The sequence below is a fragment of the Hoplias malabaricus genome, chromosome 12 (genome assembly GCF_029633855.1).
Source record: "Hoplias malabaricus isolate fHopMal1 chromosome 12, fHopMal1.hap1, whole genome shotgun sequence".
Lineage (NCBI taxonomy): Eukaryota > Metazoa > Chordata > Actinopteri > Characiformes > Erythrinidae > Hoplias > Hoplias malabaricus.
The window spans coordinates 28,331,696-28,357,083 of NC_089811.1; the positions used below are offsets into that span (position 1 = coordinate 28,331,696).

The following is a 25,388-nucleotide window of genomic DNA, read 5'->3' on the forward strand; positions in this document are numbered from 1 at the left end:
GCAGATTGGCAGACCTGCTGCATGGTTTTCCGATGATGCAACTAGAAAAAAGCTCCAATAGGTGATTACGGAGTGGTGAGAGGCTGAGGGGGATCGAGGGGGATAAAGGGGAGACTCCTTGATCATGTCACCTACATCATATTGAATTTCAGAAGGGATTGGCATGTTATTAAATAAGGTCAACTTTCCATTGTTTTTAATATAAACCACAGTATGCCCAAAAGTGAGAATGTGTTGTTAATACAACGCATAAAATTTGTCCAGATATTTAAGCAGAGTAGCCCAGTGCTGCCTCAACATTCTACCGTTTGGGAGTACATCACGTGTTACAGCCATGAAATACTGTGGAAGTGTCATGATATATTACTGAACCATTGCAGAATTCTCTTTTAAAATGTAAAGCAATTCTGATTTGATTCAGATATTCTGCACTAATGACAATGCCTTCATATAAAAAAAATAAGTTTATTTAGTATAAGCATGCTTTAGAAACTTCTTACCCGTTGATCATAGTGAGCAGCCCTTCCACCAGGTGGGCCAAGTAGGTAACCTGAGCACTCTCGTCAGGGAAGATCGGTCCATGCATGGAAGCTAGTTGCGCCAGGCACTGAAGAGAGTCCTGTGCCATGTCCGAATCTTCCCTAATTTTTCTGTGTACCTATGGGAGACAGACAAGAGAAACTTAAGGAAAACACAGACAATTGACAATGTTCAGTTTCAATAAAAACCGACATGTTTAGCACTCTAATATATAATTAATTATATATATATATATATATATATATATATATATATATATATATATATATATATATATATATATATATATATATATATATATACATATATATATACACACACACACACACATATATAAACAATGTGTGTGTGTTTCTTAATAAACATCTATCCGCAAACAGTACGAAACCATGTAGACTGTTTGCAATACTACTTGCTCTGCACCTCATTATAAATTCGTTAATATAAAAAAAATGTTTTAAATGCTATTGCTTACAGTCTCAAAGTTGCTATGTCAGGCATGATACTGATTTACAATGGAGAAAAACTGGATAATGCAAGAGCGAAAGCAAAAGAATGTGCAAAGGTATATAGCAGTCTGTATATCTTCTCCACAGCAAAAGAGACAAACTGCCTCCCCACAAAGTGTCCAGCAGAAACTGCAGATTGGTTCACTGGCAGCTGACCAAACACACAGAGCTCAGTCTTTCTGAAGTACACAGAGAAGTCTTGCTTTCCCTCACGCACACAAAAACACATGCTTCCTTCCAAACTATTATATCTCCTCTTTTCTCTCTGTCAAATGGAGCTCTCTGTGACACTACAAATCACAGAACTATAACTCATCTTAGAGTTAGCAGGTATGATGCAGGGAGATTTAAAGTTAGGACAGCTCACCTTCTGCTTAAGCGTAAGCAAAATCAAGTAAACTCCTTTTCTTATGCCCCTTTGACACATGTACGGTAATCCAAAAATATTTAGTCACTCTCCAGGTGCTTTAAAAATGTTGAGGGTGGAAAAGACCACTGTCAAGATTTAATTAATAGTTTAGGTCCCAATGACAGATCCAAAAGGAATGCTAATAGGAGCAAAGTCTCAATGAAGTTGGGAGAAGTGCAGGGTGCCTTGCCTCGACACCATGGCCAACAGTGTGCGTGTGTAGTCCAGTCTAGTCTCCCCTACCAGAAGCACATGTGGTTCCACTGCAGAGTGAATATCTGGCACATGATCCTCTTCCCTTCTCACTGCCTCACTTTTTTTTTTACTAGTCTCAATTCCTCACGTGTCTCCAAATATTCTGACAACATACCTCTGAAGCAAATAAACACAGATTTTGATGCATGTCTTAACCCCAAGCTGGACAAATCATCCAGATCCTCTGGACTAACTGAACATCGCTACTACCACAAGCATGCTGTAGGACAGACCCTGACAACTGAAAGACTAAACGCTCTTTCCAGAGTTTGAAGTTATTCTCTGAGCTGAGAGGGAAGGGAGGCAGGACATGAAGGGAGGAGGGGAGTGAGAGGTAGAAGAGACAATCAGAATAACATCTAAACACAGAGAGCAAGAGAGAGAAGCAAGAGCAAGGCCAAAGTTTTGTGAGTAGCATGCGCTACAAAAACAGCTGCAAAGAAGAATATCCCTGCAACGCAAACTATTCCAACTGCCTCAAGTCCAACTATAGTTAGAGGCTGGCAGGGGGCATCTAAATGAAAATATATGACTGAGGGAGCAAGTATATTTTTAGGAGGAAGACAAAGCCTCATGTGTCTCCTGGTCAGATCAGATTTATCCTGCCTTTTGTTCCCAGTCAGTTCATCTCTCCAACAGTGTCTACTCAGAACCACTTAATAATGAAAAAGGCAATCAAAAGTTTTATTTCTCATAACAGCCAGCAAATCCATACAACGTGTTTAAAGGACGTGACAAAATTTAACATATGCCAGTCAGAGTATGAGAGAGGGGGCATATGTAGGTTTTAAATGAATTAAACCAAAAACAAACACACTCCATAAGAATTTGGTCTGGGTAGGAAAATATTAACATGGCCATGATTTTATTAGGTGTCAAGAGAACAGAGAGAAAAGGGGGGGAAAAATAATAAATAAATAAATAGTGGATTTCTTTTCAGCTGTGCTTCATTCTCAGACTCTCTTGAGTCTTTCCAAACCTTCAGGGATTCAGAGCTCCACCAGGGGAGACAGAGTGTTTAGATTGAACAGCCTTACTTCTGCCTGCCTGGGCCTCTGACAGACAGACAGTGGGATCAGGGGCTGTTAACAGGGGCTCCTAATCCAGGGCCAGAGTCTAATCCAGCCACTCGACCACAGTCAACTCTGACCCCTTCAGCGTGTGTCTGTACACTCCACCTGCCCGTTTCACAGCTGAGGCGGGGGGGGGGGGGGGGGACACCCCAAAAAACACCCTTAGGACAAGCAGCTGATGGGTCCACTCATACACACACACACACCCCTGATTACACTTCCACCCAAAAGAAATGACCCTGCCAAACAGTAGACAAATCTACAGTAGCAGCCTCCTACATTAATCTTGGAAGGGCATGGTTGCTATATTGTATTTTCAATTATACACACATCTTAAAAAGTAAATATATTTTAGCTTTCAATGCCTGTAGAGAACAGAGTTTACAGTACCTTAACAAGAAGGCCACGAACAAGCACCTAATTATACCATGACAGCAAATGAAAATGCCATAACCTGACATTCTTACCATCTATCCCACTGACAAAGCTGAAAATACAGCATGAGCCTTAAACGTCATTACACATGCCAGGGCATAAACTCCATAGAGTTGCAAAGAGTAAGTACCATGTTAACCCTTGGTACAAAATGACTCTGTTTACACCTCTTGACCCAGGGGCTGACCAGAGACCTTCCAACAATTCAACATTAGAGAGAAGCAGTGTTAATAAGGAGCCTGCTATTAACAGCTGCTAGACAGAAGCGATACATAACACAGTAACAGCTTGGCAGCTTGTAGACAATTCCTCAGGAGTATACAAGGAAATGAAAGCAGAATCCATTGGTAATTTTTGAGAAAGTAGAGCAGTATCTGGCAGTAGATAGTTTAGGGAGATGCCTGCACATGTAATGGAAGAAAGTGGGGCAGTGTTTGGCAGTCATGCCCTGGATGTTGAAGTACACTGATTTGTTCCACACATCAGGATTTCTACAATCAGCCAAGGCTGCCTAAGGTTTCTACCTTTCAAACAGCCATGCTAAATCCATCAAGAATTGGCTACCTTGTCTTATTTACTTTGATTTGTCCAGCATCTTAAATCACAGTGCGTTTTCCTCACTAGACTATATTAAGAGCAATCACCATTCTCTGAACTACATCTCCTGTATCATCTATATTAACAAGAGCAAATTGGCCATATAACCATTTTTCACAGAGGTGTTTCTGGCATTTCAAAAACAGAAAATCCCAAAATACATACCCTTGTCATTAGAAAGTCTGGAGAAGCTTTTTTTTTTTTTTTTTACTTCATATCTTTGTTTACATGTGATTTTTATTATGTGATTATGTTGTACAGAAAATATGGATGGCAGGATAAATGCATTTTATATTTTCACAATATATAAAACCATCAGTGTTTTTCTTGTTCATTTTATTTAAAAATAAATACTAGAACATTTGATAGAACATTTAGTTGATTTTAAGATTTGCAATTACTTATTTATTCAGTGTAACTGGTTAAAAGTAAAACACGTGAAGTTTAAGGAGGTTGTGCGCAGCTATATGGAGATTTATAAAACACACTAACGCCACAAAAAGTCTCCCCACCACTTGCCTTTATGAGTTCTGAGCTATCCTGCTGAGTTTGTGAACCGACCACTGCTGAGTCGAGGCTCTTACCAACACGCATGGTGCCATGCCAAACACAGCCCCAGAAACACACACAGAGGGTTTTCCTGTCTTAGTTCTTTATATCCTATTATTCAGCAAAGGTTCACGCTGAAGAACCCACTATTCCTTGGTTCCAGTTGGGGAAGAATTATTCCGGTTCACGAACCAGTTTATATCTGTGGAAACGTGCCAAAAGATTCCAAATTTGAATTAAAATGACTCAACAATGTTTCAACAATTGAATGTGAAATTTGGCTGAACTAGTAACAGACTAGTAGCACCAACTTAAATTGTCTTCTGTATGTGCATTTCAACATTAGGGTTCAATCAGTAAGCGAAACTGCCTCTTCTATGCCGACCCAGCAAAAAGTAGCAGTCACAATTTTAAAAAAAATTCTACATATATGAAGCTGAAGAAAAATACAGCTAGTCGATGTCATAACATTCTCATTTCATTGCATAAAATTGAGTGTTAAAAGGGCCATTTACACCATGCATCAATACTGACGGCATTTAAGAACACATTATGATGGGTAAAGGATTGGATTTTTAAAATAAGACTAGGATATAGTCAAACACGGAACACATTCACATTCAATTGCATATGCATAAGTGCATCTGCTGCGTGCTGAATAGGAGCACGTGAGGTTAGATTTATCCTAAAACCAAGGGGACTTCTTGAATTCCAGGTGAAAGGAAGTATCCAAGTCAAGTTTGTTCCTATTTCAATTCAATAGTATAAGAAAAGCCAAATTTTTTTTTTTTTTTTTTTTTTTTTTTTTTAGAAAGTGTAAAACTGGTCAAAGTATAAGCAATTCAAAATTAAACATGCACAAAGGTTTTTCCAGGCCACATCTATTCAAATTTAAGTGTACTTATGAAATGCACATGGTTTAACCCCACAAATCAGCTAATTAACAAAGTCGTAATTGAATTTAATTCAGTGTTAAAAGAGTGAAAATCTCTGCGGCACTGGTTTAAAATGAACACACCTTGAATCAACCCTTGCATAAATTCAAAATGATGACTTTTATAAATGTTACTATTACTTCAAAAGTGTAATAGCTAAAATTTTGCCCAAACATTCTTCAGCCTAAGCTTAGAAAACAGAAAGGCAAGTTTTATAGACAAATATTAGATGCATCTAGTCCTTTAACATCATATGCATTACCCAGCAATTCTATGTTATAATCTGTCATTTTTAATAACAAATATTAGGGAAAATACCCCAGTTGTAATCATGTCTCCATAGCGCAAAGAATACATCCATAAATATATTGGTACTACTTTAGAATAAGATTACACTTATAAAAGTTTATAAATGGTTTAAAGTATGTTTATATATGTATGTGTATTATTAATTAGGTTGCAAATACAAAGTAATAAATAATCATTTATAAAACCTAGAAAAGATAAGTCACCTGTTATTTGCCAAACAGTGAACCCATATCCATCTACACTGTTGAACATCTTGCTGGATACTGACGTTACTTTGTCTTACGCATCAGTCATCATTAAGTCTGTCAGCTTCTGCATGTTTAAAAAACATCTTCCAATCAAGTTTAAGCAATTAGCCATCTCTAGATTTTCTTTTACTGATGGTCAAAATAGTTGATTGTTAATGATATCTAGGGTGTTTAACATCTATAAGTGTGGTCAAAGACAGAGAGAGACAGTTTTTAGTGGTACCAATATATTTTAAGCTGACTTTACAAGTAAATGAGCAAGAAAAACACCACAATCAGCATCCTTTTAAGAGCATGACAGGAAATGAATGATAAAGTACCTATAAACTACATGCACACTAAAAAGGTCTATATCCAAATACATAAAACACAACTCAGTCAATTATAAAATACAGGCAATGTACTTACAGTAAAGAAGAGGTCCATAACTCTGTGGTCTAGTAGAGCTTCTCTCCATGACTCTGGAGGCTTCAGCATGACATTCTGAGTAGCTTCAAACATGGCAATGTAGTGTCTGCCCAGTGATGTCTCAGTCAAGGTCAACAGCAGCATCATGCAGACAATAACTGGTGTTTAAATATGAACCTTTCTCCCCTTATCCTCAACAGCTTCGTCTTCTGTGACTCTTTCTGTGTCACAATTCCTATCGTTGCATTGCAAACTTGCTATAATTCACTCCCACTTTCCTTAGTCTCTGCCTCCTTCTAGCTTTCCCAGTGTTACTACAGTTAAACCCCAACTGTCTCCTCCCACCTCATTTGAACTTCAAGGTCATTTTAATAACGAGAGAGACAGACAGAGAGAGAGACCACAGGAATGTCTGATCAAGGCCAGTTACCGGCAGATGCCAAACATTCCCCTAGGCTGAACCTAGTCACTCCCTGCAGACAGACAGATGCCCGTGTGTGTACACACAAAATTCATCAGTGTCTACAATCAGTGTCTACTACCATGCTTCAACTAAGACAGTCATGTATTTGCCCACGTTTACCATTTCAAATATATTTGTTATATCTATAGGCTTACTTTTTTCATCATCAAAACTAAAAACTTTGCTCATTACATCAGAATGTATACCCTACAGTGGAAAAGGTTTCTTTTCCCTTATTACTGTTGATCTTGGTTGATAATGCATCTAAATTGTTTGATTCCTGTTGAAAATGCATCTAAACATCATTTGACCCAATCCCCATATACAAAAAAAAAACCCTTTTGCTTGCAAAATGTTGTAGTATACCACATCTGATTATACATATTCTGTATAAGACTGTAACAAACACTGATACACACAACAGAGAGGTGCCAGTTTGAGAACAAAATGTGTGTGATTAAGTTAGAGAGACTAAGTCTGAATAAGAAATGAGCACACGTGTATGTGTGTGTTTGCAGCCCTTTTTTTCCACTCCCAGCCTTAAACAGGCCTGCCTTTAAGGTCTTGTAAAAATAGCTCATGCCACAGAACTCTGCATGACCTGAGTTAAGGAGGGGAACGGGAGAAGAGGTCACTTAGGGAGGAGTACTAGGCCTGAAGCCGAAGTCTGACCACTAGCAGCAGCCTAAAGCCACACCCCCCCAACTCGTGTAAGGGTACAAGGAAGCAAAAAGCAAACAAACCATTTAGAGGTTAGCTGCTCTGGTTTAAAAAAGATCACAAATTAAAGCTGAAAAAAAAAGAAAAAAGAAAAAAAATCATCACAATTTTTTGAGAGTTAGGAAGAGTACTAAAATTTGTCTAGGGTTTTGACATATCGAGTTGTTATTTATAATTATTTACATTTTAGTAATATTTTCAAACAGTTTTCAATCAGTCTGCAAATGAATGTTCTATTCCACCACAAAACTGAGCCAAGTGAATCCATTTGCAATTTCTCAAGCTTAGCACTGGCAGATATGAACATGGAAAATGGCTCAGAATTACAAACATTCTTAATCTTCAGCCAAACAATTTCTGATGCTAATCTTGTGACTTAAGTCTTCTTGCTTATGCATGGGCTATATATTATTGTTGACTTTGTATAAAACAATCAAATATATATTTAGCCTTTTTACACTAAACAGGTTCAAAGCATAGTGATATATGACGTGCGTAAATGATGTCAAGTTCAAGAGCCTCCTGCTAAACTTATGAACAGTGAGAAAATTTGCCTAAAATGTGAAGTGAGAAAAATTTAATATGAAGTGTTGCATGTGTCAAACTGGTTTGAGCAAAAATTCTTCACTTTATAACATCTGTGTAGTTTGTAAAAAGATGATTTTCTAAAATGTTAAATTCTTAATTGCTGAGTAAAAGTTTCAAGGTAAGCTTTAGCATCAAACACAATGCAGCTAAGACAAGTTTAAATGGTTTAAGGCAGGGTTAAGAGTTTGTTAAGTGATTCAATGTATATGTTTCAACATAAATAAATTGTATTCTTCAGAACACGAGTCCTGACATTGTTTACATCTCTCAATAAAACCACTAATATGTCACTAGGTTGTGTATAAAGTGTGAATTACAGAATGAAGCCATCACAAAATTTGGCAAAATTATTACTTTGCTACATTTCTGTATGCGATGACAACACTCATTAAAATGCAAGAATTAACAAGCCTTAAACAAAAATGCAGCATTAAGCATTGGCATCAAGAAAGCCACCACACATTATATCAAAGATATGAGACTGTCTCATGATTAACAAACAGTTAATTGTTACTTAAGTTTACAATAATATTTGTAAAACCTTACAAACTGTTATAAACATTCAGAGTAACCACTGATTGGAAAAACTGAGTATTATTGTAGATATTTCTTTTATCTTCATAGTGTAAATTTTCAGTGGTCATTATATTGAAAGATTTATTGAAATTGCAAAACTAAAGAAGAACATACTCATTCTCAGCTACAAGCACTTAGCTGTTAGCGCTTATTAATTTTGCATTCATGACAATCTACATTAATAAAATATTTATTCAAAAATTTGCAAGACCATAACTAAAGACACATTCACCTTTTAGAACTACTGACTTGCACTTATGAAGTCTTTATTAATGCTTTAGTACAATGGTCCTCAAACAAATTAATCAAGGGCCAGCTCACATTTTCTTAGTTTTCAGGGCCGGACTGCAGCCAGAAGAAAACATCATATACCATGTCATAAATAATTTGAAGGTAAAGTTGTTTTTATTTCTACATTAAAGTCATAGAATTTAGAAAATGTAAAATCAAGTTTACATTTTGTGTGGAGTGCAGAATGGCAATTTTTTCTGCTTGTGCATCAACACTGGGTTTTACGGTACACAGAATACATTTCTGCTGAAAAGCGCTATAGTGAATATCTAGAAGATTGAATTGAAGTGGCCCTAAAACACATTCGTAGCTGATAGTACTGTTCCTTAATCAGTACGTGACGAGATGTGGATGGCATGTCTCACGCAGCCACATGTTCCAACTCCTTACAGCCACAGCCTGTCGCATGTTAGGAAGAAACAGCAAAGCCAATCCTGTTAGTGGTGTGGGATTGGGAGGCAGGACTCGAAGTAGAGAATGATATCTTAACTGTCTGTACTAAATACATCGACTAGACACTGACGGACCAATGTGTTGTAATTTTTGCCCAAAATGATTGCTATGGACAATACACTAGTCTCTGGATTGGCACAGAGACATGTCCATACCGTTTCTATGCCCTTGGCCAGACCACAGGCTTTGCTGCTGTAGTTAAATGGGCTGGTCAAATAAAAGCAGAGGGCTGTAGATGGCCCAGAGTTTAAAAACCCCTGCTTTAGTTCATAGTATAAAATACAGCAATGCAGTTGCATCCTAACCTGGTCAATTGCTAATGTACTGCTGATTCATAACTTCTGATCTATAGGGCACAAAAATATACAGTAATCCTGTCATGAACAAGTATTGGAAATTAGTTAAATCCAGACTGATCTATTGTGGTAATCTGTAAATCAAGTAATTTATATTCTAGGGTCAGCACGCCATCTGAAAGACATTTGGGGTCTGCTTGTAACTTAAGAATAACAATGCAAAAACATTTAGGACATAAGTAAATAAACAGTTACAAATAATAATAATAATAAACATATAAGGATCTATATTATGAAGAATCTTAAAAATACATATGAATTCATTGTTTTTTTACATTTGTAAGTGCTTACAGCTGATACTTCACAATTGCTTAATAATAGGTCATTGCTGGCTTGCTATAAGTTAACAGTTAAGAAGTGTTATTAAAAAAAAATGTATTATGGGTTAGATACAAAGCCTTTTATCTATTAGTGGGAGTGATGTGGGACTGTGCTGAGGAGGAGTATGAGGTTTATTTGGTGGATGATTAAAATCTTGTTAAATATGAGCTCTAGGAAAGAGTGAGTATGGCAAAACCTGCACATTTAATTGGTAATATGGTTAAGAGTGAGGTACAAGGCCAAATTGTCAAATGTATGAGTTAGTTTCAACATTCTACAGTTTCAGCATATTCACTTGAACACTCCAGGAATGTCCTTTGCTGTTGCCTCTGGCCCTCCGAACTAAGGACATATACCCTGGGGAAAGAAAACCAAAACCAACTCAGCCTCGTTTTGCAGTAAGGGGAAATGTCTGAGTGGTCTCTCAAACCATTCAGAGCACCTGATCAGCTCAAGGTTCCACTGGGACATACTAACTATATGTAGAGCTGTATGAATCCCAAAAGGACATCTTATTAGTACTTAAAGGTAGTACACTATTATAGTTATTCCATGAACTATGTAGATAAGGTTATCAAAATGATGAGCAAGTCTTACACATATAAAATGTTTCGATGGCTCCCTTTGGTACAAGGGCATGTTTATTCAACTATGGTCAAATACAGTGCACTAAATAGGGACTAATTTGGTTTCAGCCATAATGTGGTACTGAAGCGGAGGGAGCAATTGTTTGGGCTCATACACACATGGAACTGGGGGTGGAGGGGTTGACATTGGGATGTGTGTGGAGGAGATGTCTGTAGACAGATGATCTACATGCCAAAGCAGAGGGTACAGACAGACAGCGGCACTCTGACGAGAGTAAAGCAGCAACGGCTGTCAGGAATGAAATTTTAAGCACAGACTTTCAAGTCAATGTTTGCACCCACCCACACAAAAAAAATTAAATAAATAAAAATAAAAACTACATGGTCACGGCCTCCCACTTCTCAACAAATCTGCTCTTTGTCCCAATTGAGGATCTCCTCTACATACCACCCAGCCGGCAATTACTGTGATCTCAGTCAGACACGCGACACACATGTCTGCTCAACATTCTGGACAGACACTCCATGACTTAAGCGTTTGAAGGCACTCTTGTTAGGAGCAATAAGGGTGCAGGCATAGAACCTCTTTGAAAGTGATATGCGACCCTGGTTTGCACTGACGCCAGCCCAGATCCCTGTAAACAGACAAAAAGGCACACGGCCAGCCTGAGCAAGATTAGCACCTTGGAGGGCTAACACACACCCACTTGCACGTAATCATGGGGACACAGCCTGTCCTGTCATATAAGGCAGAAGTAACACATCTAGTAAAGGAACACCTCTGTGTAAACACACAGGACTAAAGAAATATTCATGACATACAAATCACATTACCACAGAAATCTGTGCAACAGATAGAAGAGATAACAGACCAATTTGCAAGCAGCTCCAAATACTACTTAACAAAATTCTTAAAAACAATCTGCAGTGAATGGTAGGGACACTAAATTTGTCAGAATCATTGAGTAAAGCCCAATTTATACTTCTGCGTTTAACCTATGCCATAACCTACAGCATAGACTGGTGCACACGTCTCCAGTAGCCAGAAAGACATTTTTTTTTTTTTTTAAAGCTGAACCAAAGAACTACAGAAACATCCTCTTCTCCACACAAAAAGACAGACAACAGGAAATTCATGGCGAGAGATTTCCCCATACATGGTGTGGGCATCGGTGAGGAATAAATTTTCTGTCCCAAACAGATTTACAAATATAATTCTACTACACCACTACATTGTGCACTACATACTGTAGAGGAAGATGTTCGAGATTCAGCTGTAGTGGTAAAACTTAGACACCAGCACAGAGGTATATACAGTCACAATGGCGTAGGGCTCTAGTCAGCAGTTGCAGTTTCTGTCAGCCAAGTCTAAGAGTTCATTTTAATGTGTGATTTATATCTAATTTACTTCGAATATTGTTTGAACATTCTTATAAACTAAAAATGATTACTCTTTAAAATGGTGTAACTGCATTAATAGGCTATTATATCTTTTTCATTGGAATGTATTGGTCTTAATGACAATTATATAGTATATATAACTTTTTTTAAACCTGGTCCATATTACTATGACCCATTTTTGTAAAGCTAGTTTATTTTGTAACAATAAAAAATTAACATGTAAAGGAATTTATTTATAATCTGTAATCCCAAGTGCTCCCAGAAGATTCTAAAAATTTGTTACAATGTTCACGAAGTGTTAATTCAAAAACAAGTAAAGAATAATGAGCAGAATCATCCACTCAAAAAAAGGATATGGTTGGGTGGGAGAAAGTTCCAACTGAGCACTTGATTGGCTAGTGCCAGGTAACGCTGGAATACAGACGACATCTGAGCATTGAGGTTTTCCCTGCGGCTAAACTCTTGCAAAACCTCCATGGTGAGTACAAAAATCTGCCTGAGGTCATCTTCCTATAAGAAATTTACACACATACATTAAGAAGTAAATAAGAGACAAAATACGGAGCAGGAAAAAAAAAAAAAAACAAATGTAAAAAATAAAATAAATAAATAAATAAAAAATAGACATGACTGACCTGAAAGACACGCTTGCAGCTGCCATGAAACTCCATACTAAGACCAATGTTACTGGTCTTATTGGAGCTAGAGAACTCACTTAAGAGAGCTGTGAGGATGGAGCACGCCAGTGTTTGCTAAAGAGACATGCAGAGAGTGATGTGTGCAAATACACAAAAAACAGGTGCACACACAGAAACTAATTAATGAACACACCCATCAATTATATATATATATTATTTAAACTAACTAGAATCTGTGCAATATTAACAGTTTTAGGCAACCTATGCTCATTCAACCCATATTACAGATTAAAGTAAATAAGTGAATTAATAAGTGAAGTAAAAAAATGAAAAATTAATTAAAATGGTTTAAGACGACAGAAAATGATAGTGCTCACCAAAATGCATAACTACAGACAGACCTATTCAATAAAGTGAAACATGCCTGCAGGCAACCAATTAAAAAGGCTGATATTTACACTCGTCTATCACCAGTGCAGCCTACAGCAATACTGTGCAATGCAGCTAGATGTTTTTAGAGGAAAATCCTCTATAAGCCCACAAAAATAAACAATCTTCTTCTTTTTCCACTTTTAGTGATTATATCTTACAGTGGGGGTGGGGGTGTGCGTATTATTTTGCGTGCACACCATATGCGACAAAAGAGACCGAGAGTCCTGTGTTGCTGGACATGCCCACCAGTGACATCGCAGGACACACAGTGAATTTATAGCTTTCTGTGTGCACGCACAGTTACAGGAAATAACAAAGCATGAAGTATGTACTGGCTTAAATGGTCTCTTTGCATTAATTATATTCACTTAGTTATGTTTCTCTGATTTAATTTAGTAAAAAGAAATTAGTCATAGTCAGATATATATGTAAATATATAACTAAACTCAAATGATCTTTTTTCTAAATTAAAACAATGAGTGGCTGTTGTAAGAAATTAACTTGCTCAATTTCACAATAAACTATATATTACCACTAATGCTGTTTGAACAACAACAGTCCAAAATAGGTTTTCTTCAATACCTCATGTTAAAAACTTTTCTTATAGCATGTTCAGAGTAACTCTTGCATTTGGACAATGACAAAATTTCATATTTTAATATTTATTAATATTATTTAATAAATTGCATCAGTTACAATACACCTTAATAAAATGGGAATGGTTGGTGATATTAACTTCCTGTTTGTGGAATATTAGTATATGAGGGGGGGACACTTCAAGATAGGTGGTGACCATGGTGGCCATTTTGAATCGGCCATTTTGGATCCAACTTTTTTTTTTTCCCCCAATGGGAAGAGGGTCATGTGACACATCAAACTTATTGGGAATTTGTTTTTGTCTTTGATTATATTTCAATTCGTTGTTTATCTTGTGAAATTCCCAATAAGTTTGATGTGTCACATGACCCTCTTCCCATTGAAAAAGTTGGATCCAAAATGGCCGATTCAAAATGGCCACCATGGTCACCACCCATCTTGAAAAGTTTCCCCCTCCCATATACTAATGTGCCACAAACAGGAAGTTAATATCACCAACCATTCCCATTTTATTAAGGTGTATCCATATAAATGACCCACCCTGTATTACAATAGAATTCAAGTGAGCTTAAAGAGCAATTCATCGTGTTTCCCAATATATCTAGTCAAATATTCAGAAAACACAGCACTACAGGACTGAACTGTTAATTCCCACTATACTCCCTCCCAGCACCACATCAGTCATCTCTGCTGCACTCTTAGATCTTGTTTATACAACCAGTCAATATTCAATTTTATGTGCAAATTTTTACTAGGCTATTCACAATATTTTTTAATATGCCTTATATCTAAAATTATTCTGAACAAATTACAGAATATGTATAATGGCAATCATTCCCAAAGGAACGATGTTCATGGGGCTTACTCAACTAGACTTAAAATGTAAATTTGTATCTGTTAAATAAAGGGAAAATTAATTGATGAGGTTTTCCATCTAAGCAGCTTGCTATATTTTTTTGAAATAGAGTATAAGACTTAATAGAACATTAAGAAGAATTAATTATGATCTTGGGTGGTGGTGGGGGCGGGGGGGACCTCTGTTTTCATCAATTTTTCCAGTATAGTTGCTCAGACTGATTTTGCAGTCTATGTAGCAGACATGTATAATTAGTGTATAGGGGTAAGTGGATGAAGTGGAACTGAATATGCCAGATTCAGTGTGTTTTTTGCTGTGCATATGGGGGGGAGGGTTGAATCTGGAGCACTTCTACCTGCTTTGCCATTACCTAGAAATCCTTAAGTGTAAGGCTATGTTCATAAAGACTGAAGGTATCCCTCTTACCACGGTAGGATTGCCACTGCTGATGAGCTGGCTGACCTCATGAAAAATGCTCTTACAGTTGATAGATTTATCTAAGGAGCCACGCTTAACTATGACAGCAACTGCCAACAAAATCTGCTCTCGAACATACTTCTGTAAACTGTAGAACAGTAAAGCAAAGGGGTGGTGAGAAGCAACTTTTAAAACAGAAACATGACAATATAAAAGCCAATGACACAATGAAAGCATAAAGAATTACTTTCCATTTTCATAACTACACTTACTTAGGTCTCTGTAAGACATAAGTGAGGAGGAAAGTTCGTAGAGACTCAATACTGTTTTTCTCCAGCAGAACCCATTCTCTCACCACAGCTTCCATTATTGCTGTGGCAGCCTGAAACAGCACATAGTCCACCTTACTGGTCTCTGAGAGAGAGAGAGAGAGAGAGAGAGAGAGAGAGAGAGAGAGAGAGAGAGAGAACAAGGATGAGAGAGGAAAACAAGAGGGAGAGAGGGTGAGTGTGAAACAGAGAAACTGATTCACTGGGCAAAACTGTAAATGTACATGGATGGCTTTTATTATCTTGCTTTGAAACAATTCCAATATCCTTGTAGTGTCTTAAAAAAAAAAATTCTCAAGAAGACCTGAAAGATTTCAAGCTGGTGTCTAATACTTACCCAGAATGTGCTTACAGACAGCAAAAGGTGATTTGGATTTTCGGAAAGAGAGGAAAATGTGCTCTGCATGTTGCCTCTGTTCTGTACTGACCATGGATGGCGGTGCCTGTAAAACAAAAATTACAAAAAAAAAAAAATATATATATATATATATATATATATATATATATATATATATATATATATATATATATATATATATATATATATACACACACACACACATACACAAGATGTGATTGCTCTAAGACTGCAAGGGAAGCTCAGCTTCCGCTAAAATGTCAAAAAATAAGTGATCAAATATATACTGTTGTGTATACATGTCGGTGAATAAATATGCACTACAACGCGCTCAACTTTTGTTCAGAATCAGCTTCTTATAACTGGTAAAGACGCGGCTTTCCTCTCAATCATTCCCACAGCTTCACGGTGCTTTAAACAGCGTCCACAGAGTTCAATAGCGAAGCAGCGAAGTGCAGCAAAACAAGATGAGTCATTGGATAAATGCTGGGTTTTGTCCCGCCCATCGGACGTTCAGCGTCTCTGGGGCAGTGGGCTGGCCTCGGCTGGCCCGGACGCTCAGCTTCTGCATGATGATTGGATGATCTGTCTGAGGCTGAATCCCTTTTTGATTGACAGCGAAATGAGCGAATCAGTGATCCTTTGGTGTAAAGATACGTGGGAGCATTACATTTTCATTTTGTTCTGAGTTGAACCAGAGACTTTCTTAATCCTCTTAGCGGCATTTTCTTTGTTAAAAACGACTAGCGACAAATCGAGCTTCTATTTCTGGTGGGTTTTTTTGTAGCTGCTTGTTATTGGAGACTTATATTACTCTTTCTGACTTCTATTGCGGTTTCTGTCCAGCGGGTGCTGCTGAGCCCCTCCACCGTCACAAAGCACTCACAGGCGGACACACTTCACATGGGCCAAGGCTGTTTAAGCAGCCTAGCTCTGCTGGCCATTGAGAGGACACTAGTCAAGTCCCTGGAAAAGACGCCTTGTTGGTACGACAGGGTCATAGATCATTTTCTTGAAAAGGAATGGAGGGTAGAATTTACATATAAATAAACCGACACATTTTATGATGTAGGCCAAAATTGAGCTTCCCCTCCTTGAAAGACCAGCATCCACCACTGATATACACACACACACAAACACAGATACATACAACCACGGTGAAGATAAATAAGAAAAACAAACAAAAGTGTTATTATTTCAGGGGACATATTTATAAAGAGTGCATATGCATAAAATGGGTCTGAAATGTGCATAACTCACACAAAAACTGTGATTTATACTATGAAAACACAGCAGAGAGCGCAAATTACTGACATCGTGTGGTAAAATGGAGAACTGCAAGAAAATTCATAAACCATCCTCACATGTATTAGTCCATAACAGAGATTAAGGACCCATACATACAGATCCATTTATTTTTAAAAACTGAGATTTTTGTCTGAATTTTGGCATTTTGTCACAGTCAATCAAAAGAAAAACATCAAATAATTATGTACAATATGTACTTAATTCTAAGAGTGATTTTACACACCAACAATGAACACTGTTTTGCTATATTTATGTTCAAAAATCAAATCGGGGGAACGGGTTGGACCTCTGAGGAAACCACCACCCAACTTGCATTTGAAAGAAGCAAAAAAAAAAAATCTCTCTCTCATGCGTTGGCGGAAGATCTGCTTTTAAAAATAAACAAATCCGTGTGGATGGGGCTTAGTATTAGGGGAGGAGAGGAGATAAAAAAAAAATAAATAAATAAAAAATAAAAATAAAAAAAAGATTAAATAAGAATTAACAAACACTCGTTTACTTTTCAATTTAAAATATAATTTAATTTTTATATTCTACATTTAATCTGCATTTCATTGCTTGTTTAACCAACTAAACTTTATATTATTTTAATCAAGCTTCTTTTATCTCACTATTTTATTCAAATTTTAATATATTGATTTGGCTTGTGTTATTACTCCTGGCCATTAGGTGGCTCAATTTCCTTGGGAAGGAAACACTAAACCTTCATGTGGTTCTGTCGTGCCTCTCATTCAGTTAAATGTGTAAAGTACATTTGCTGCATTGTGTGTTCATTGGAGCAGTTGTCTTGTGATTTGACAGAGTTCCTGATGCACTCGTCACTGAATGGGGAACAACAATTAATCCACTTAAATTCAAGAGTGTTTGGACAAATTTATCTATCTGCCTAACTGAAGAAGCAGATTCTCAAAGGAAAAATTATTTTTTGTTTAATCTCACTGTAATACATTTATTTGCAAAAAGCTTTGCAACAGTTTTGAAAATGTGGCATATGTAGTTTTTTTTTGGTTGTGAACGATGATTGGTCAATGAGTCGATTTAACACTTCTTTACTGCTGCAGACATGGTGCCACTCAACTAACCTGTGTTTGTTTGTAATGCCACCAAACATCATATTTTCCCTTACCTCAATTTTTTGCATCCATATTTTCTCCACTATCCCACTCAAAATATAATGGTTAAGGCCATATTTCAATAATCATGAGGTCATATGAATGGACCATTTCTGAGTAAATGTGGGATTTATGGAGGCAGAAAAAAACTGGTTCACGTGCACACATTCTGAAGAAAATTGTGATTTATAAAGCGGAAACCACGATCAGGTGTGTGAACCAGGGTTTTATAAATCTGACTTTTGGGCGCACAACATTCCCTGGCTTTTGTGTACATCCACAGTACAAAAGTAGATGAATTTGTTTTACTTGTTCACTGACATGCATCTATTATTAGCACTGTACATTACTATTAATGTCCTGTTAAAAAGACACATTAAACAGTAGTTTTATTTAACAGTATTCTTGCTGCCACTAAGAGGTAGTGCATTAAAAGAATATCATAATTTGCTGTTATAGCATACTTGAAATGTGCACTGTGTAACAGTACTATCGGATTGGGACTCAGTATCGGCAGATACTCAATATTAAAAGGCTCAGATTGGGGGCAAAGAAAAACATGATCGGGAAATAACTATTTAGACATAAAAGAATTTTCTTCAGAATTATTATAACATATATGTTGAAAACCATTTATGACCTACCCCACACAGTTTTACAGGGAATTTTTCATCTATTTAAGTCAAGTAAGCATTTTATTTCAGCCCCTGCAAGTGATCTGCACACCGGCCATGGTAACCAAGGCACGCTTCTAAATTAATCAACACAAACCGCTCGCATTATGTGGCACTGTGGCAGTAATGCAGACATGAAGAGCAAAATATGAGTTTGTTCCATTATTGAATTGTGCTGTTGAGCTCTGCATTCCAGCTGTTCATATGCAGAAACGGTACAGAATGTATTTCTCCTACTGAATGTAGGATCAAGGCCAATAAACCTACTGTGTTTTCTAAAACAGGAGAGTTAATTTGTACTCCCGTGCCCAAAAGCAAGAGGATTCATTTCATATAAACACATTTTGTTTCATTCCTGTGTTTCCTACGACAGAAGGATCCATTTGACTGTATTCCAGGGTTTTATAAAATGTGTAACCCTTACCCTATCAGAGGCCATAAGGGCATGGCTATATTACAGATAATACAAATAAATAGAAATTTTAGGTTGATGTTCTGATTTTTCATATTACGTACGTGTATGGCAACACATGATCAGGACTGTTTTGCGTTTTTTTGGTTAAGAATCCCCCATTCCAATACTTGTGCCCTCACACCCCTCATGTGCATGTACACACCTAAATGAGCAAGGCTTTAGGGTGTCCCAATTCTTTTATTTTTTCCCCAATAAGTGTGCTCATGAGTTCACACCAGACAACACTTTCGTAAAGGGTATTACCCATGATTCGCTGCGGGCCTGTGATGTTCCTCACAGATACCAACAAAAAGACATCTCAGAAAATGGAGAAAACAGATCTTTATTAAGACCTGCGTGGCTTGAGTCATGTTTTAAAAATGCTGAAGTTAAGGGAAAAGCCCTGTTTAACTGCAGTGATGCAAACTTATATCAACGCCAGGCAGTTCAGTTCATATTAACAGTGTTAATTTTTATGTTACTAAAAGCATGTTCATTTATATTTTACCAAACAGAATATATAATTAATAAAGAAACAGGACAATGTTGGTAACCACGCATTACTGCACAAATATTTAAAATCTAAGTAAAACCTTAAACATTAATGGCGCTCTTAGTAATAAAATGTACTGAGCAACTCACTCCCTGGTGTTGTGGCTTTAATCATCTGGATAATTTGTGTAATATTTTATAGAAAAGCTATGTTTAAGCATCTAATGAAACATTGGAAATTTAGGCCACTTGTGCTAGAAGCTGCCGTGTTTCATGATTAATCTACACCTGAAGGGCGCGCGAGTGTCCCATTCTGCTCTTAACACTCCAAGCCCTTGAACACTTGAACCCTGTCGCCGCTTTTTCTCACCCTTCAACAAAGTCATCAAACACCAAAGTGCACACTTTCAGTGTTTAAAATAAAAGATTGAAAAAAAATTACGTGTGCCTCTGATTCTTTAAGAAAGTTGGTTTCCAAACTGAACAGATGAAAAAAAGAACATTTATTTTAGTCTTTCATTTGTGTGCATGAGGGAGATTTAATACATATTTCAGCACACGAACTAATCTACCATCTGAACTCAGCTGTAGAAATGCTATGTTTACATGTCAAAATAAAACCACTAATACATTACTAGAATAATCAATAATAGGAGGAAGTTGTGGCCCAATTTGGTTAAATTATTAATTAACATTAAATCAACACATTAAGTTCTCCACATAGGTTAATTTTGACAGCACTAATTATATTTAAAAAATCTACACAATCACATGATTCTTTCATTGACATGTGTGTAATTGGTTGTTGCAATTTTACAGTTTCTTAACAGGAGTAAGAGTTTATCTAGTGGCTTAGTCTGCTTGGCTTATTGCATTTTCACATAGATATGTGAGTGATTAATTACAGAAACCATTTCCAATTTAAGCAGTTTTGTGGCTAACTATGCCAAACTTAGGGAGAGTATTTAAAAATAGTTCAAAATGAACATTTCGTAGCATAAGAAAAAGAATGGTGCAGAATGGTGAAAATTGCAAAAGCAAACATCTCATATGGTATGGGTTGCATCTGTGTCCACAGCATGGGTAACTTGCACTGGTGTACTACTAATGTAGATGTGTTATTTCAGACGTTTCAGGAAGAAGAAATAGTAAAATAAAATAAGAAGCCTGGCCACATTCTACAAATGCTGCAAGAGTACTAGTTTCGTAGACACACAGGGCATGTGCATGACTGACCTGCCTGAAGAATCAGACAACAGGACCATGTACTGGGTTAAACTGAACCATTTAAAATTTGCTAACTCGAATTCTGAGAGTGTCAGTTATGATACAAATCGCATCTATGGCAACTGGAAAATTGCACTCTCGGAAATTGAGATTGAAATTTTTTCAACCCAAACTTCAAGGAATAATGCCTCATTTTCACCACTTCTCTCAATTTCTGAACGCTATTAATTATCCGATTATATTAATCGACAAAAGATTCCAAAATGTAGTAACAAAGAAAATTCATGGATAATTTTGCCAGCTTTTTGAGCTTTTACATGAACTGTTGCTAATTGAGTCACCAGAGGAAGGGACATCCTTTGATTAAAACACAAGCCAGAGAGAAACACTAATAGAATAACCAAAACACAAATAGGTTCTATTCCTCCTTCAGGCAAGCTCATTTTAGATACACCAATATCGGTATGCCCCAACAATCAGAAAGTCATAACACCACAAAATGTCACTGAGCAAGGCCCCAAAATTCATCTAAACATGCAAAGATTTTCTCCAATCTGACTGAATGTATTCAGATTATAGATTAAGACTGAGGTGTTTATATTTACTCAAAAATATGATGAAAATCTCAAAGTACATGCATTCTATAATCAAATTAAGAGACTTTATACAATACATATTCTTACAAATACACACAACTGTCAAACTCCAGCAGTAGGTAAGACCGTACTATTAACCAGCCAACCGCAAGGAATGGCAAGAACCATCACCACCACAGTTTATACATGTTTTCCCTTTCATTGCATGGTCTTTCTTGTTTTACACTTTGGTGTGTGTGTGTAATGAATGTTTTCCCAACTGTTGGCATCTGAATGGCTGTGTGTCAGTCTCTGTTTTATAAAATGGACACAATGGTAGCAAACCTAGTCACAAAACCAAATGCAACTTCGACAGTTTGGGAGCATTTCAGCTTTCAACCAAGTGAAAAGGAAAGGTCAGGCAATTCCGACTAGGCAATATTCAAAATCTGTACCAGAAAAGTCACTGTGAAACAGGGAAATAAAAAATTTGGGATCTCATCTAGCATCTTTGAGCAATAACATATCGAAGTTTTGAACCCTGTTAAAACACAGCACTGGAAATTCTTTCACCGCAACAGCCCTATCCTGCAGCACTACTGCATCTGCTGCATTTGTACCAGCACAACACAATGAACAACCCCACAACCTCAGTTTCACTACAGTGCTAAGTTTTATTCCAGCACCCAAACAATACCTGCTCTGTGGGGGTCCTCTGGGGGCTCCTGACCATTGAGAAACAGGGTGAAAGGGGGATAACAAAGTATGCAGATTAACAGACTCCCTAAACATAGAACTTCTAACTGTACCTGTATGATCCGTGGAGCTGAGAGTATAGGATATTAGAAACAATGAGGTGGTGTTAGATAAAATATAAAGCGTCTGTATTAATCCACAACCATATTTTGTAATGGCTGAAAATACGTAGAAGTGTGTGTGGCAGGCCTTATTCAAGCTTCAGTTCACAATGAACTTTTGAGTTAAAAGGGCCACTAGCATGGGAGCATAATGTATTTTGTATAGTTATTTATTGCGGTTATACGGCACATACTCCTACATTATCCCATTTTATTTACTTCCGCCACTTTTAACGTACAAGTTATTATTTAGACAAATTCCTCATATATAACCCTGCAAAAACACAAAAATGTTCAGTAAACTATCCTCATATGTTAAAGGTATGTTTTTAAAAGTGTAGGGCCTGTATCGTTGTGAAAGAGCCTCGTGTTTGAGTCTGAGTAGTGTCAAACAGACAGAACTGAGAAGACTATCCTAACTCATAATTTCGGACATGAGTATACGGATACACTTGTGCGTTTGGCGGAGTGTGTGTACCGTGGCTCGGTCGGTGACTAAAGGAAAGAGAGGGGAGAGTCAGGAGAGCCTCGTCTCGGGAGCTAGCGGCTCGAGTCTGTGAGTGTTAGCGGAGCGAAGCTACAACTCCCTCCACGCTGCTTCCAACTTTCCAGCTAATGTTAACTTAGCCCTAGCTTCACTTTCTGAACGGCAGAATCAGAAAGGTTCTCACACATAGGTTTATCGGGCACAGATACAGCGCTTACTTTAGCAGAGCTACGGTTCGTAATTCAATGTGTAGGAACAAGCATGTGGAGGACCCAGAGCGTGTGGCTGTGTGAGAATGATGATGAGGACGACGACGATGATGATGATGATGCTGCTCCTAAAACTGCTTCACACAATTCACACACACGCGCAAATAGAGTAAGTTGCGGACCGGGATAACCGTGAGCCCACTATTTTTTACCATTAAAATCCACCAGAGCCTAACGGTTGTACTATTTAAGGTGGATCGGAAAATTCGGCTGAGACGCTGTTGAACACAACTTCAGTCTGAGAGAGCACGGTGGTCCTCGCCACACTTTCCTCCTCTCACTCAGCTCTCACAGCCGATACACACTGCCGACTCGCCACACTCACCGAGAACACACCGCGGACACACACACATCGCCGCGTCTCTCACCATTAAAACTTTGGCAGCGCTCTCCAGCTGTGAGATCACTTCTGGTGCTCCCGCCGCCGCCATCATGGTCTCTCCTCAATGACGCGCCATGCGCTGCATGCTGGGACTGTGCGGAGCGCTGGGCCAATGGGTTCAGCTCTGTTCTCTGTTTCAACAACCTGGTTTATACAACAAGACAGAGAGCTTCACAAATCTGCATCTAGTGTTTAAGCCTGATAAATGTGACTAAAATTCACTCTTGCCCGATAAAAAAAAAGAGTGGTAACAAAAAGCTCTATTTGGGTCTCAAAGGAGTACTCTTTCACTACCAATAAGAAAACTATAGAAAGCTATATTTATAAAAGTACTTATTAAGGATTTTTTAAATATTTTATTTAATATTTAATAAGTAAATAATGAAATTGTTTAGTAGTCGCAGAACAAACCAGTTTATGACCTATACAGTGGGTCCTTCATATGGAGGTGGCCATGTTTAAAACTTTTCCTACAGTTTTGCAAGTTTGTAAATCAAAATATTTAAAATGTGTTAGGTCCAATTCATAAACCCATGATGCATTTTGCCACTTGCCAATGAGAAAGACATGAAAAGTCCACCTACAATATTTTGTATAAATAAACATCGTACAACTAATGTTTTGCAATCTGTATGTGGTTAAATTATACAACAGTATTCCCTCTAATTACCTTCCCTACATTCTGAAAAATGTGTGGCATACCCAAATTCATAATACTTTAGACATGTTTGTAACCCTGATCCAAAGGACTGTCCAATATATTGCTAAAAGCATAGACTTTGTGCCATAGAACTGTTTTCTGAAGTACTCCTGACCCCATAGTTATTTATTAGTTTAGCATGATGGTTTCTCATGCAGTGCTATCACAGCTGAGATTTCACAGAATTCCTGGAATCTTATCACAATATTATGCACAGTAGATGATAGTATAAGAATGGGAGCATTTACATATTTCTGTCTTAAAGGCACAGTTAAACAGCAGGTTTATTCACAAACAAACAAATTTAAAAAATTAAAAAAAAAATAGATAAACAATGGTAATCTGAAAAATGCCATAAACTTTGAGGTAAATAAAATCAAATAAATGCCATAAGTTACCTTAAAATTAAGTTTAAATACAAGGAAAATCTTAAATATCAATATAAAGAATACACAGGTGCTGGTCATAAAATTAGAATATCATTTATTTCAGTAATTCCATTCAAAAAGTGAAACTTCTATATTATACTCATTCATTACACACAGACTGATATATGTCAAGTGTTTATTTCTTTTAATTTGATGATTATAACTGACAACTAATGAAAACCCCAAATTCAGTATCTTAGAAAATTAGAATATTTTGAAAAGGTTCAATATTAAAGACATCTGGTGCCACACTCTAATCAGCTAATTAACTAAAAAAAAAAAAAACAAAACAGCAAAGGCCTTTAAATGGTCTCTCAATCTAGTTTTGTAGGCTACACAATCATGGGGAAGACTACTGACTTGACAGTTGTCCAAAAGACAGACATTAACACTTTACACAAGCAGGACAAGATACAAAAGGTCATTGCTAAAGGGGCTGGCTGTTCACAGAGCTCTGTGTCTAAGCACATTAATAGAGAGGCGAATGGAAGGAAAAGATGTGGTAGAAAAAAGTGTACAAGCAATAGGGATAACCACACCCTAGAGAGGATTGCGAAATAAAACCTATTCCAAAACGTGGGGGAGATTTACAAAGACTGGACTGCAGCTGGAGTCAGTGCTGCAAGAACCACCACGCACAGATGTATGCAAGACATGGGTTTCAGCTGTCGCATTCCTTGTGTCAAGCCACTTTTGAACAAGAGACAACATCAGAAGCGTCTCACTTCCAAAAATGACTGGACTTCTGCTGAGTGGTCCAAAGTTATGTTCTC

At 37.3% G+C, this 25,388-nt stretch overlaps 1 protein-coding gene across 2 annotated transcripts in view; it reads right to left on the bottom strand.

Annotated features, from left to right (window-relative positions):
* The window catches only part of xpo4 (exportin 4), a 45,706-nt gene extending 22,105 nt beyond the window's left edge, over positions 1-23,601 (bottom strand). Inside the window, exons 1-8 of one of the 2 annotated variants that reach the window (XM_066641330.1) lie at positions 23,474-23,601; positions 15,630-15,735; positions 15,236-15,377; positions 14,973-15,111; positions 12,659-12,775; positions 12,380-12,533; positions 6,268-6,380; positions 501-658 (exon numbers count right to left, since the gene is read on the bottom strand). In XM_066641330.1, the coding sequence (XP_066497427.1) occupies positions 501-658; positions 6,268-6,380; positions 12,380-12,533; positions 12,659-12,775; positions 14,973-15,111; positions 15,236-15,377; positions 15,630-15,735; positions 23,474-23,539 (995 nt within the window). In that variant the 5' untranslated portion in view covers positions 23,540-23,601. Of the gene's footprint in view, positions 1-500; positions 659-6,267; positions 6,381-12,379; positions 12,534-12,658; positions 12,776-14,972; positions 15,112-15,235; positions 15,378-15,629; positions 15,736-23,430 lie in introns of both variants that reach the window. The other variant, XM_066641331.1, reaches the window with a different exon arrangement.
* Positions 23,602-25,388: the final 1,787 nt, after the last annotated feature.